The 14,248-nt window shown below is 42.9% G+C and overlaps 1 protein-coding gene across 2 annotated transcripts; it reads left to right on the forward strand.

Moving 5' to 3' along the window:
* Positions 1-1,754: 1,754 nt before the first annotated feature.
* Positions 1,755-10,688, forward strand: LOC124137819 (G patch domain-containing protein 3-like). Of its 2 annotated transcripts, none has more exons than XM_048385360.1 (5): positions 1,755-2,171; positions 5,456-6,024; positions 6,827-7,001; positions 8,601-8,910; positions 10,409-10,688. In XM_048385360.1, exons 1-5 carry the CDS (start codon positions 1,778-1,780, stop codon positions 10,596-10,598), a joined length of 1,638 nt encoding a protein of 545 aa, XP_048241317.1. In that variant the 5' UTR covers positions 1,755-1,777; the 3' UTR covers positions 10,599-10,688. The 2 variants fall into 2 exon arrangements, with proteins under 2 accessions (XP_048241317.1, XP_048241318.1); XM_048385361.1 differs by having other exon boundaries at positions 5,462-6,024.
* Positions 10,689-14,248: the final 3,560 nt, after the last annotated feature.

A 14,248-nucleotide genomic window follows, 5' to 3' on the forward strand; every position in this document is an offset into this window, starting at 1 on the left:
TATTGATATCACCTCACTATTTCCTTAGTGTGGTTTGGATCCATTAATTAAACACGCACACGCACACGCACACGCACACGCACACGCACACGCACACGCACGCACACGGGCACATAATTCGCACGCTCACTAACAATCATACAGACGTACAACACACATATATATACGCACACACGCACATGATTTTTTAAAGGATCTTTGTCCCAAAATGAATATTTCCGATTTGTAAACATATTTTTGTATTTCCTCCAAATGTGAAGTAGATGGGGGTAAAAACACACAAAAATATTGATTTTTAAGATAAATTTGCAACAGATTATTAAGTACTTTATAATTTATCTATAATTATAGCGACAGTTAATGTGTTGGGTTTTTTTTTAACATTTAACTTATTTCTGGTAGGCAGAATGTAAAAAGACACTGCTTTTCTTTTATGTTTTCACATTTCAATTATTCGAAAACCAAATTTTAAAAAAAAATCATCGGGCCAAACTAATTCCATTAATATTGGTTTTCATATTTTTGTAGATTCATTTAAAAGTTGTAAGTTATTTGTCTTAGGTCATTAACATTAACATTTTAGGGGGCACGGGTGGCCCAGTCGTCTAAGGCGCCGCGATTAGCTGTGCAGAGGTGCGTCCCTTGGGCACGCCAGAAACCTATGAATGTGGGTTCGAATCCCGGTTCACGCCGATTATGTTTCTAGGTTTGTCAGCACCATACCCGTGCTCGTGGGTTTCACCGAAGTGGTAAACGTCTGAGACCTGTATCACTTGGGGCTTTCCTCCCACATTAAGCTGACACGCCGTGATATGACTGGAATACTGTTAAAAGCGGCGTAAAACTCATTCACTCACACACTCATTAACATTTTACGTCAAATCTGAATAGTACGCGGTGTCAATATCGAGACATCACTCTATACCGGAAGAGTCTTGTGTTTTTACAAGATTGAAATATGTCATTCATAAACTGGAGCTATGAGACGATTAATAAATCTTGCTGGGATCAATAAAACGGAGAGGTTTTCAAAGGAAACTTGTTGAAACATATGTGCATATAAACGTATTAGCAAAAGCATGGCTTTCGTATCGTTTCTCGCTAGGTTCAAATGTTTTCGGGAAAATTTCCCGTTGAATCATTAGACCATGTAATTTGCTCTCAGGTACTATGGTCAGGAAAACAATCTTTTTTGTTGTTGGTTTTTGTTTCGACAGAGAACGCCGGTACGGATATGACACTAGTTGTTTTGAAGATACTTTTCCAGTGGGGCGAACTCATAGTTTTACCTGCAGGGGTAGCAAGTACCATTTAAAATTTAACAAGCCATTGTAACGGACATGTAGTTTTAGTGTTTAGTTTATTTCACTCTACAAATAATAGATTCATTGTATAATTTGAATATAAAGGCATTTGGATTTATCCATATCGACTTTAGTCGCACGACACTAGGTCAAAATCAGTTATTCTCAAAATGGACGTTCCTGTTCTAAAAATAATCCTTCTGTGACGTATGCCCGACGTAGGGTTTTCCCCTGAACGGTGTTAAATGAAAACGTATACCAGTTAAATTTTTTTTACGATTGCTTAATTTTTGTCTGCACGTATATAATTTATAACCTCTCTTCCATCATTAAGTGTAAAAGATCAGGCTAAATAGATATATAGAGCATAGCAGTCGACGTAAAGTTTCATTAAGCTTACAACCAGACGTAGTGTTTCTCCAAAGTGTCCTTGTAATACGCAGGGAGGAAATTCATTCATCACCGTATAGAAAATGGCAGCCAAAGAGAAACATAAACAGAATGACAGCATGCTGTACGCAATTATCAACAATATACCTCCAGATTACCATTCCAAAGACATCAGGAACTATTTTTCACAATTTATTGAAACACGTGGTTTTGATTGTTTTCATTTCCGTCATCGGCCAGAAACACAAGCGAAGAAAGTTCCGGAAAAAGAGACTGACGATGAAGTGAAATCAGCGATCAGTCGTGCAGGTACCAGTGACCCGGTCCGGAGGGGCACAACTTGTTGTGTTGTCCGACTCAAAGCCGACAACTTAGTGACACTTCTCAAAATGTATCACAGAAAACATTGGCTGGACAGGAATGGCGATTCTATCTCAAGTTATTGCCATATTACAAAGATTAAGCTTACAGAAGACGGTAAGTCGGTAGGCAAAATGAGAGTTTGGTTGTAGAGCTACCTGCTGACTAGTCACAGCATTAGAGATGGTGAATCTTTTTTTATACCACATCCAGCAGTCCAGATATACCAAGGCAGCCAGTAAATACAGAGCTCCAGATAAGCTGCGTATCTGCGTGAAATACGCATCAGAAATGCAGAAATACACAGTAAAATATAATCGAAGCGTATCAAGTACGCAACGAACATTACAGATACGCTACAAAAATAAAACTTGTGCGTATCATCAAAATATTGTGAAGTAACCCTGCGTATTCGATTAGCAAATCAGCAACTTATTTTGAAATTATAAACGGGCATTCCGTCAACCTTGCCAAACTCCACGATGACAGTTACATCATGATCATTTGGCATCACACTTTCTTGTGGAAGTATCGCAGTATTTTTTAGTCCTATAAAGCTCTCGAACCCACACGACACCAGTTTGCAGGGACTAGATGAATAGTGTTTTGAAATATTTAACTTAAATACCCACTTGTGTAAAAACTAGTGGGTAACAGAAATTAGAATACGCAGATAGAATTACTGATACCCAATGATTTTAAAATGCATGGGTAAAATACCTACAACACCAAAAGCTTATCTGGAGCTCTGAAATATACAAGTTTATTTAAACCAGTGGTTGAAGGCATGAGCAACGATCAACGTCTTCGGGGTACATTGAAACTCTCACACCCCATTCTATCCACCTTGTCCTCACTTGAGGATGTGTCACTTGCAAGGGCAGATCCAGCATTTTTAAAAGGAAGAGGACCCCCAGGACCCCCCTGCGTATCTGCGTATGACTTGGGTCCTATGGGTCCTGAGTAGGACCTGGCTTCCCACATGACAACCCGGACCCCTGGTTAATTACATGATATATTGTTTAATGACAATGATAATAAAACTCCATGATGCTTGAATATCTGTCTGACTATGCACCCATTCCTTCTGACTTTTCTATATGTTTGAGTAAAGACAAAGCTTCAATCAACTTCAGTGTATGAATGATCAATAGTAGACAGTTTTTGCCAGGGTTCGAGTGAACCAATTTCCAATCGGACATTTTGTTCCCAACTCTTGAAATCTACAGTGAGTACCTGGGTAGGGTTGTGTAATAGGAGGTCGGGTACCGGGATGGTAAATTTTGCCCTATAAGAGTGAGTGAGTGAGTGAGTGAGTATGGTTTTACGCCGCTTTTAGCAATATTCCAGCAATATCACAGCGGGGGACACCAGAAATGGGCTTCACACACTGTATCCATGTCGGGACTGGGCTACCCGACCGCCCCTGGCCCTATAAGAGGCACCCACACTTTGATTCATGCAAGTTTCAAATTTCAAGATCAGGTACACAGCTAACACAAGGGCTTAGGGCTTGCCTGATGTGCTTAACGCACATATCGATCCATAATGCGATACTTGAGAGTCATGATGCAATATGAATAGAGATACTTAAGGCTTAAAAAAAATAAAGAATTGGTTCTCAGGCAATTACTTTGAAAGTTTTAGTTTTTTTATGTATTGGAGAAAACACGCTTACAAGGTTTTAGTAGACAGAGCATGCCCTGGGGAGAGGGAAAAACCAAGGGGGCGAAGCCCCCACGGTTTTTCCCTCTCCCCAGGGCATGCTCTGTTTACCAAAACCGAGGGAAAGTATTTTTCCATACTTATAAACTGTCTAAATTGATTAAATGTTATAACGAGCATCTATAAATGAGGCGCTTCATTATAGCGCTTCCTTGAAGACGTGATATCATAACTTGCACGTGAAATTCGCTGACTTGCCAGGCGTTCAAGAGCACTTGGATGTGTCAAAAACAAAACACAACTAAAATACTTACTTTTAAATGAAAGTGAAATCTTCGGTTTCTAAATGTTTGTGTTGCAATATTCCACTTCTTTTAAACTTTTCAAAACGAAAATTCGCAAATTTTAAAGGTGTTTTTTTTTGCTTTACAAGATTTTCGGCTTTAAACAATCCAACTGTTACATAGAGGTAGTTGTGACGTAACGGCTAGCAGTTACTGCACGTGCAAATTGTGCATCATTGATAAGCACTTGTTTAAAAGCATGTGTTTTGAAACCTCGCTGTCCTTTCACCAGAGACTCTGAAATGATGTCGCTTTTGAATGTCCACGCGGAACTGTACACATGACATTCAGTTTTAATTGAATTAAAATTTTGAATTGCTACTTGTTGTCTTTTTTTCAGTAACTTGGTTAAACCTAGGATTTGAGGTTTTACATTCAAAGTAAAACCTCCCGAACGAAAATAAAACCTCATAATAGGTTTTACTTCAAAGGAAAACCTCACAATAGGTCTTAATGCCTATAGAAAGAACTCTCTTACTTAATAGAGATCCCAATGAATAGGTTTTTAAAGCTTGTTCAAACCAGTATATAACCAAATAAACAGTTGTGCACCATCAACTGGGAAAGGGCCTCCCTACATAGACAAGCATACAAACTCCTATTGCTGCCATGACCATAACACGAGATCCGCAGTAAAGCAGTGTGCATGTAAAGGGAAGTAACTGTGTGCTATATTGGATAACATATTTTTTAAGTATTAGGACTTTTTCTATCTTTTTTAAAATGGAAAAAAACCCGAAACATGCGTCAGACTTTATGATGATGTGGGTGGTGCCTGGGAACTTATTTGCCCCGTTTTTGCATGTAATACTCCCTGTTCAATGTGATCCCAGTTATAACAAGAGGTTGTTGGCTTTAACCAGTTTGTGTTTAACTTGCATGACTGCTTAAGTCAGACTTTTTCAGATATTTTTAGGCGAAAAAAAAAAGTCTTGGTTCTCAGACTCCGCCCACATCATCAAATGTCTGCCGCACGTTTCGTTTTTTGTTTCCATTTTAAAAAGAATATAAAAATGCTAATACTTAAAAACAATGCAATCCAATATAGCATGCAGTTACTTCCCTTTACATGCGCAGTGCTTTACAGCGCATCACGTGTTATGGTCATGGCGGCAATAGGAGTTTGGATGCTTATTTATACTTGCTTGTTTATTTGGTTACATATTAGTTTGAACAAGCCGAAAAACCAAAAAACACCGCCTGCACTTTATTTTCAAGAGTCATTGCCTGAGAACCAATTTTTTTTATTTTGTTTTGCCTGATGTAATCAAATTTAGCATTTAATTTTATGATGGGTAGTACGATTTGAAGTTATGTTATTTTGCAAACCTTCAAAGCATCAAACTGAAAAATCTGCTACCTTCAATTCATTAACACACCGTATCTGCTCGGTTTCAGTTGACCAACAGAGAGAACAAGTATACAAAACTAGATCCGAAATAAAACTGACTCCCTCTGACAGCAGAGATTTCACATCCTCCGATCTCCTCAACTTGCCGGAGTTGCATCCTCCCGACATCATGCCACATGGAAACGTTGGCACACCCACAAAGGACTTTCTTGACTTTATCAAAGAGTGTCGACTCCCTCCATCGGTGATAAAGAAACTCGGCCTTTCCTTCCCCAAAACCCGCACAAACCGGAAATATGGTAGTGTTCCTTATGAGTACGCTGGACCTAGGTCTTATCGTAACCATGGTAACGAATATGATGAAGAGGAAGCTGATTGGACAGTTTACACGGGAGAGGGTCATGAACTTGTCAGTGTTGATGGGTCCATTGTAGGGAACATGGAAGAGTCCACTTTGGTACAGGATGGGGAGCAGAGGAAGGATGAAGAAAAGGAGTTGACGAGGAAGGAGAAGAAAGCGAGGAAGAAACAGGAGAGGAAGAAAACAAAGAAGTTGATGGATGAAAAGATAGAGGAGAAAATGATGATGCAGCATGAAGATTCAAATGAGGTGAGTTTAGAATCGTGTTATTGAAAATGTAAACCTGAAATTTTTAATTTTAGTCAGTCCAATTTGAATTCTTGTTTGCAAATGTTCTTTGTCAATATGTTAATAGGGGACCATGGATAGCCCAGTCGTCTAAAGTGCCCCAATTCGATATACAGAGTTGTGTCCCTTGGGCATGGCAGAAAGCTGTGATTGTGGGTTCAAATCCCGGATTTGCTATGATTATATTTCCTGGTTTGTCAGTGCCTTACCTGTGCTCGTGGGTCTCACCCAGTGGTAAACATCTGAGACTTGCATCGCTTTGGGTTTTCCTCCGACGTGCTGTGATGTAACTTGATTATTGTTCAATGCAGTGTAAAACTCAACTTATTCACCCATTCAGTATGTCGAGAGGTGGAAGGAAAACTAGAAAATGCCAGAGTTGATCTAAGGTTATTTTCTTTAGGAAAGCATCTTAAAATTTAAACTTTACCATAAATGCCACAAAAATGATTTTTAAGAAAAGCATATTCCCAAGTACAAAAAACAGACATGCATCTTCTTTCTCTTTCTTTTTAAACATGTAGGGTGCATTTGCAACAAGAAAGTATTGGGGCTGGGCCTCAACTGTGTCAGAACACTGGTGCTGAAATACCAAGTACTAGATTCTATAAGTCCTATAGGGTGGTGAGAAGGTGCTGAGTAGTTCATGGTGCTTCATTTGAAGTTCATTCCTGGTGATCCTTGCTGTTAAAATGGTTGAATATTGTGAAAAAAAATGGTTATTGTCCTTATTGCCGAAACTTGAACATGTGTATGTTTCCAGGACAACGATTCCTGCGAGGAGTGGGAGAGGCACGAAGCCGTCACAGACGACCCTGACAACCAGGAAAGACTAAAGGAGAGGCTGTTTGAGGAGGAGATTGAACTTAAGTGGGAGAAGGGAGGCAGTGGGCTGGTGTTCTACACTGACGCCCAGTACTGGCAGGAGAAGGAAGGAGGTAGGTGGAGGGCGTAGTGTGGCAGTGGGCTGGTGTAGTGTGGCAGTGGGCTGGTGTAGTGTGGCATTGGGCTGGTGTAGTGTGGCATTGGGCTGGTGTAGTGTGGCAGTGGGCTGGTGTAGTGTGGCAGTGGGCTGGTGTAGTGTGGCATTGGGCTGGTGTAGTGTGGCATTGGGCTGGTGTAGTGTGGCAGTGGGCTGGTGTAGTGTGGCAGTGGGCTGGTGTAGTGTGGCAGTGGGCTGGTGTAGTGTGGCAGTGGGCTGGTGTTCTACACTGACGCCCAGTACTGGCAGGAGAAGGAGGGAGGTAGGTGGAGGGCGTAGTGTGGCACTGGGCTGGTGTAGTGTGGCAGTGGGCTGGTGTTCTACACTGACGCCCAGTACTGGCAGGAGAAGGAGGGAGGTAGGTGGAGGGCGTAGTGTGGCAGTGGGCTGGTGTAGTGTGGCATTGGGCTGGTGTAGTGTGGCAGTGGGCTGGTGTAGTGTGGCACTGGGCTGGTGTAGTGTGGCAGTGGGCTGGTGTTCTACACTGACGCCCAGTACTGGCAGGAGAAGGAAGGAGGTAGGTGGAGGGCGTAGTGTGGCAGTGGGCTGGTGTAGTGTGGCAGTGGGCTGGTGTTCTACACTGACGCCCAGTACTGGCAGGAGAAGGAGGGAGGTAGGTGGAGGGTGTAGTGTGGCACTGGGCTGGTGTAGTGTGGCAGTGGGCTGGTGTAGTGTGGCAGTGGGCTGGTGTAGTGTGGCAGTGGGCTGGTGTAGTGTGGCAGTGGGCTGGTGTAGTGTGGCAGTGGGCAGGTGTAGCGTGGCAGTGGGCTGGTGTAGTGTGGCAGTTGGCTGGTGTAGTGTGGCAGTGGGCTGGTGTATTGTGGCAGTGGGCTGGTGTAGCGTGGCAGTGGGCTGGTGTAGCGTGGCAGTGGGCTGGTGTAGTGTGGCAGTGGGCTGGTGTAGCGTGGCAGTGGGCTGGTGTAGTGTGGCAGTGGGCTGGTGTAGTGTGGCAGTGGGCTGGTGTAGTGTGGCAGTGGGCTGGTGTAGTGTGGCAGTTGGCAGGTGTAGTGTGGCAGTGGGCAGGTGTAGTGTGGCAGTGGGCAGGTGTAGTGTGGCAGTGGGCAGGTGTAGTGTGGCAGTTGGCTGGTGTAGTGTGGCAGTTGGCAGGTGTAGTGTGGCAGTGGGCAGGTGTAGTGTGGCAGTGGGCTGGTGTAGTGTGGCAGTTGGCAGGTGTAGTGTGGCAGTGGGCAGGTGTAGTGTGGCAGTGGGCTGGTGTACTTTTTCTGTATTCAATATTTTATATCTAGATTAAAACTGTGTACAGTTCTGTTATAAAGTGTTTGCCGATGTTTGTGTACACTTTTCTTGTGTTATCTGAATGTCAAATGCAAGCCTTTCAAGTATGGGATACAAAATAAGAAACAAATATGAAGCAAACATGGTACAAATGATACAAATATGATGCAAAGATGATACAAATATGATACAATTACGATGCAAGAATGAAAGAAATATGAAAGAAATGATAAAAATATGAAACAAATGTGAAACAAATATGTTACAAGTGTGATGCAAATATGAAACAAGTGTGATACAAATATGACACATGTTTCAGATTTTGATGAGCAGACAGCGGATGACCTGAATGTTGATATGAGTGGTTATTACGAGGATGGTGCTGGGGACGGTGACGCCAGGGACTACATCACCCTCCGTCAGGAACAGCGTCGACGCGAGGGCCTGGAAGAAACAGACAGGTTCTCTGTGGGCATTGGGAAGTTTGAGAAGCATACAAAGGGCATTGGACGGAAAGTGCTAGAACGCCAGGGCTGGCAGGAAGGTCAGGGGTTGGGGAACACCATCACCGGAATATCAGATGCCCTGGACAACGATGGTCAACACCCTCGGGACAAGAAGGGATTTGGGTTAGTGTGGCTGGTACTGTCATCAGCCATTTCAGGACATGATGTGATATAGATTGCATTATTCAGATGATGTTGTTGGGATGACATATGACAGTTAGAGGGTGTAGGGGCGGCCCAGTCGTCTAAGGCGCCGCGATTCGCTGTGCAGAGTTGCGACCCTCGGGCTCACCAGACACCTATGATTGTGGGTTCGAAACCGGGTTTGCCCCGATTTTGTTCCTAGGTTTGTCAGCACCATACCCATGCTCGTGGGTTTCACCGAAGTTGTAAATGTCTGAGACCTGCATCACTTCGGGCTTTCTTCCCACATTAGGCTGACACGCCTTGATATAACTGGAATGTTGAAAGCGGCGTTACTCACTCACTCACTAAACATGTTAGATGGACTGATTACAGTAGCACAGGTAACGTTTTCCTACCGAGACAGGAACAGACAGTCATTTAGTTTACTGTTCCCAGTCATATTTTACTTGTCTTTATCAGATGTATATTGGAGAATTGAAAGCCTTCAGTTTGGGTTCAAATCCCAGCCCCAATTGCCATCATTGGTCTGTCTGTACCATGTCATAACTTACCTGAGAAGATCCGGGGTAGAATAGGTCTTCAGCAACCCATGCTTGCCGTAAAAGGCTACTATGCTTGTCGTAAAAGGCGACTAACGGAATCGGGTGGTCAGGCTCGCTGACTTTGTTGATGCATGTCATCGCATCCCAATTGCGCATATGGATGCTCATGATATCAATCATTGAATTGTCTGGTCCAGACTCGATTTTTTACAGACCGCCGTCATAAGCTGGAATATTGCTGACTGTAGCCTTAAACAACAAACAAACAAACAATTCTGAACTTGGAGTGTATATCGTAACAGGACTGAAATGTCAGTTATACCCAACATACCTAACAAAACGTCATGTTCAAGATTATTGCACTTATATAGCGACGTGCATGCATGTGTGTGTCTGTGTGTGTGGCTGCTTGTACTAGTCCGGGCTGATGCCGATCTATAGTGCTAGCGGGGCGGTCGGGTAGCCTAGTGGTTAAAGCGTTCGCTTGTCACGCCGAAGACACGGGTTCGATTCCCGACATGGCTACAATGTGTGAAGCCCATTTCTGGTGTCCCCCGCCGTGATATTGCTGGAATATTGCTAAAAGCGGCGTAAAACCATACTCACTCACTCACAAAAGTGCTAGCCCACTGAGATACCATGCTGCAGTTTAACATGAATTCCCCACTCAGACACAGTATACTGACTCTGAGTTGACCAGTCCTTGTTTTAGCCCCTTAATGCCGAGCTGCAGACAGGGTAACAACAAGTACCATCTTTTAACGTCTTTTGGTATGACGCGGCCGGGGATCGAACGTCCAACCTTCCACTCTCCGGGCGGACGCTCTACCACTAGACCACGGAGGCTGTCTTGGCCAATGAGAGACCAAAGCAGCAAAACAGATATTGCCTGGAACCTCTTCATATTTTAACCACTGTTTTGTTTCGTTCAGGTACCATGGTGAGAAACTCATTCGATTCGGAGCCCAGAACATTAAGAGGCAGTTCATTCGGACGGAGACTTTGATAACAACAAAATATGATGAGCCTGATGTTGTTGACCCACCAGAGAAGTTGTTGCGGAGGAAGGATCACTATGGGCTGAAACACCGGTCCCACAACGAAGATTCTTCATCACGTTGATGTAAATTTTATTCCATGAAATATTACCTGTTATATTTGTAATATGGATTTTATTTTCATAATAAATTTTGTATTTTGCTGTTTTATTGAGTCTTGTTTGTCAACTGATTTCTTTCTCTTACCTGGCCTGGAGGTGTTGGTGAAACATGTTGTTTTTGGCTTGCCTTACAGTATGCCATGTGAGATTCATCTTCCCTGGGCAAGAGCGTCCACTCGCCTTTTTTATCAAAGTCTTGTTTCCACCCTTGCCACATCAAGCCCACTTTCCTGTGCTAAATATGATTGGACTATCACAAAATCAACATCCAACTGGTACACCTTCGTATGAAAGTGATTTACGACTGCCTGTCTTTGTTGAAAGGAATATGTCTTGTTCGTTTGTTAAATCCCCTAACGGTTGCCTATGTTTTTGTGTCAGGGATGAAATCGCGGATATTTTCGTTATCTGATCGACAAGGTCTTCGCCTATGGTTTTTTGTGAAGCCATACAAGATAAGAACAGCGATCTTATTGGATATCGCATTTTCATTACAAGGAGCGCACTCATGATCTACACAAGGTGGCGCCTGGGTCGAGCCAAGAGAGTGGCCTTGCTGTGGTAAGGGTAGAAACTAGGCCTTGATATAGGCAAGCGGACACAGGAAGATGAGTGAGTTTGTCCATCATCCGTCCTGTGTTTGTCATGTGTCATAGACATCTTCTCCTCGGAAAGCACTGGACCAATACAGTTTAAACCTACATGCTTGTTTCCACAGTGATGACACCAGAATCTTTTGAAAAGGTTCAGATTTGATTTCAATATGGCCACCTTGCCAGCCATATTGAAAAGCTACTTATGGCCACCCCACTGTCATTTGGCCAAAACTTAGTCATTTTTGTTGAAAATGGAATAAAATTTGATACATGTGCACAGTTAGTAGTGTGTTTAGTTTGACCCTGTTCTGACCATGCTCTTAAGTTCTCTCCAAGGCATTTTGGCTCTGTAAACTTCTCTGAAATTGGCCAGCTTCGGAAGTTTCTCATGAAGACATCAGATTTTGTTCAAATCATAAAATTTTAGTGTTAGTTTTCAGTCCTCAGTATGTATGCAGAAACTATTTGAATATCAATACCGAGAAACTTTTGTAGGTGTCTGTCTTTGTTGACATTTTAAATTGTTGACTACATATCCAGGTGAGCTACAGTGCGGGTGATACTATGTCACTGTTTCCTTCTGGTTGACATTGCGGTAAAAATGCCAGTTTTAATCTCTGTCATTCTGACTGGTTGTTGGATTGTGTTTGGAGGTTTCTGATATTTGTATACTGGCCTCTGCTCTTTATTTCCCCATTCATCTGTGCTCAAAGAAGGGATGAAATCCAGGTTCCCTTTTTTTACCAACTTGATAATAAACCTGTAGCTCAACAAGAACAGTTCTTACGACCTATCCTGACGCAATGTCATCGACAAGACCGTCAAGGTGTAGCCGAAATCACGTCCGTCAACCTCGGTTGTGTTAGAGGACTGTTGTTTTTACAGACGAGTCCAGATTTAACATATCCCAAAGTGACGGACATCTACGTGTCTACATACGTCAAGGGGAGAGTTATGCTCAAGCCCGTATCATGGAGAGGAATCGCTTTGGGGGTGGTTCTGTGATGATTTGGGTGGGATAAGTGCACGTCAGAGAACCCCTTAGGTTTTGGCTACGGAGATCAGATTCTCGGACCAGTGGCAATGCCGTTTCTTCATCGTCATGACCCAGGATTGACATTCTAACAGGATAGGATAGGGTTTCTAGGGGTCTTCTTCTTCTTAATTACTGGCTTGGCCTCCAAATTCACTTGATCTCTCCCCTATAGATCACTTTTGGGATGAAATGGTGCGACGTCTACGCCGTGTACCGAATCCGCCAGATAAAGTTCGTGATTTTGGAGCAGAGTTGAAGGAAATATCGAAAGCCATTCCATAAGTCCTCCATGCCCATTTGATAGACTCCTACTCGTCCACTATGCACTGCTGTTATCGCTCCCCCTTTGGGCATACCCGTTATTGAGTTTGTGACATTGCTGTTTCACCCCTGCCCCGCATTTGGACTCGTAAAGTCAATGTCATTGACTTTAAACATGCTGTTATGCTGTCGTCTGATGATTCAATATCCACCTATTAAAGTTTACATGGAAACTTTTCATTGTTAGTATATTTTCAAATTTTGAAATAATTTTCACAATCCACAGTTTCTTTTTGTGGCCATCTTCCAGAGGCAAGAGAGTTAACTGGCTATAAAAGTTCAGTTTCCACCCTTGCCGAACTAGGCTGGTATTATGGAGTTACATTTTGTCTGGACTAACGAGTCTATGCATAGACTAATCAAAATCGCGCACCGAAATCAAAATCCGGTTCGTAAACTGTCGTGCAGATTTCAATCGATTGCAGGATTTGGAAAGCATGTGCACCGCCAAGTCGTCAGCAGATATTTTCCAAATCCAGCCAATAGTGTGTTTGCTCCATACTCGACATATTTTTTCAATTTTTCTGACATACTTTTTACTTACTTTTTTTTACCTAATCTCTCTCAGGTCTCACTTTTTTTTCCACAGGACCTCATTCTCGGTCTTCATCTTCATTTTTAGGGGGCACGGGTGGCCCAGTCGTCTAAGGCACACAAAAAACCTACTATTATTGTATTCAAACATGGTGGCAGACCCTCAAGACATCAAAGATGGTCCTTTGTACCACGTAAAACTGTTAGGTCCTGTAAATATCTGGGTCAAATGATAACTCCTTTGCTGATATTGACTACAGCTTCTAATACCCTCAAAGGGGCACGGGTTGCCCAGTCGTCTGAGGCGCCGCGATTCGCTGTGCAGAGTTGCGTCCCTTTGGCACGCCAGAAACCTATGCTTGTGGGTATGAATCCCGGTTCGCCCCGATTATGTTTCTAGGTTTGTCAGCACCATACCCGTGCTCGCTGGTTTCACCGAAGTGAGACCTGCATCACTTCTGGCTTTCCCCCCACATAAAGCTGACACGCCGTGACATTACTGGAATACTGTTAAAAGCGTCGTTAAACCCAACTCACTCACTCACCCACTCTTCATTTTTAGGACGTGCATGTTGTATAAAAAGTTTACCTCTTTAAGAATGCATATACAGTGCATATTGTCTACACATTTAAACACCTACCATCGACTTTAAGGGCAGGTCGATAAATGAATATGCTGCATAATTATGAAAGGAAATTATCATCGATAATAAATACTTGGTGATAGATCTACCAACCTACAGATCGCACACAAACTAGGCAAGAGAAAGATGTTGCACAGTCAAAGGTGACAAAGTGTTTCATTTCTTTAAACAAATCTGTTAATGATGAGGTCAGTACGAACGAGAATAACACCCCATTCTTGGTGCACTGATCTATTTCAACCTATTCTCCCCAGGGAGCTGAAAATGCAATTTGAATGCAAACTGCTCTGCCTTACGTTAATAATGTTATCCGCTTTTAGGCATACCCTTCAAGGTTACGTATCAAGGTCAGAATGCTCACGCTATTGAACATACGCCCATGGTCTTTTATATATACTAGCCTACAAAAAACGGTACAATGTGTGAAGCCCATTTCTGGTGTCCCCCGCCGTGATATTGCTGGAATATTGCTAAAAGCGGCG

The sequence above is a fragment of the Haliotis rufescens genome, unplaced genomic scaffold (genome assembly GCF_023055435.1).
Source record: "Haliotis rufescens isolate VD_foot unplaced genomic scaffold, xgHalRufe1.0.p SCAF_57, whole genome shotgun sequence".
In the NCBI taxonomy this organism is placed as follows: domain Eukaryota; kingdom Metazoa; phylum Mollusca; class Gastropoda; order Lepetellida; family Haliotidae; genus Haliotis; species Haliotis rufescens.

Bases quoted from the DNA above. Each gene is read 5' to 3' on its own strand.
- LOC124137819 (XM_048385360.1), top strand. From the start codon at position 1,778: ATGGCAGCCAAAGAGAAACATAAACAGAATGACAGCATGCTGTACGCA. The intron at 6,025-6,826 runs GTGAGTTTAGAA...GTATGTTTCCAG, and splicing joins AGCATGAAGATTCAAATGAG to GACAACGATTCCTGCGAGGA. The intron at 8,911-10,408 runs GTTAGTGTGGCT...TGTTTCGTTCAG, and splicing joins CGGGACAAGAAGGGATTTGG to GTACCATGGTGAGAAACTCA.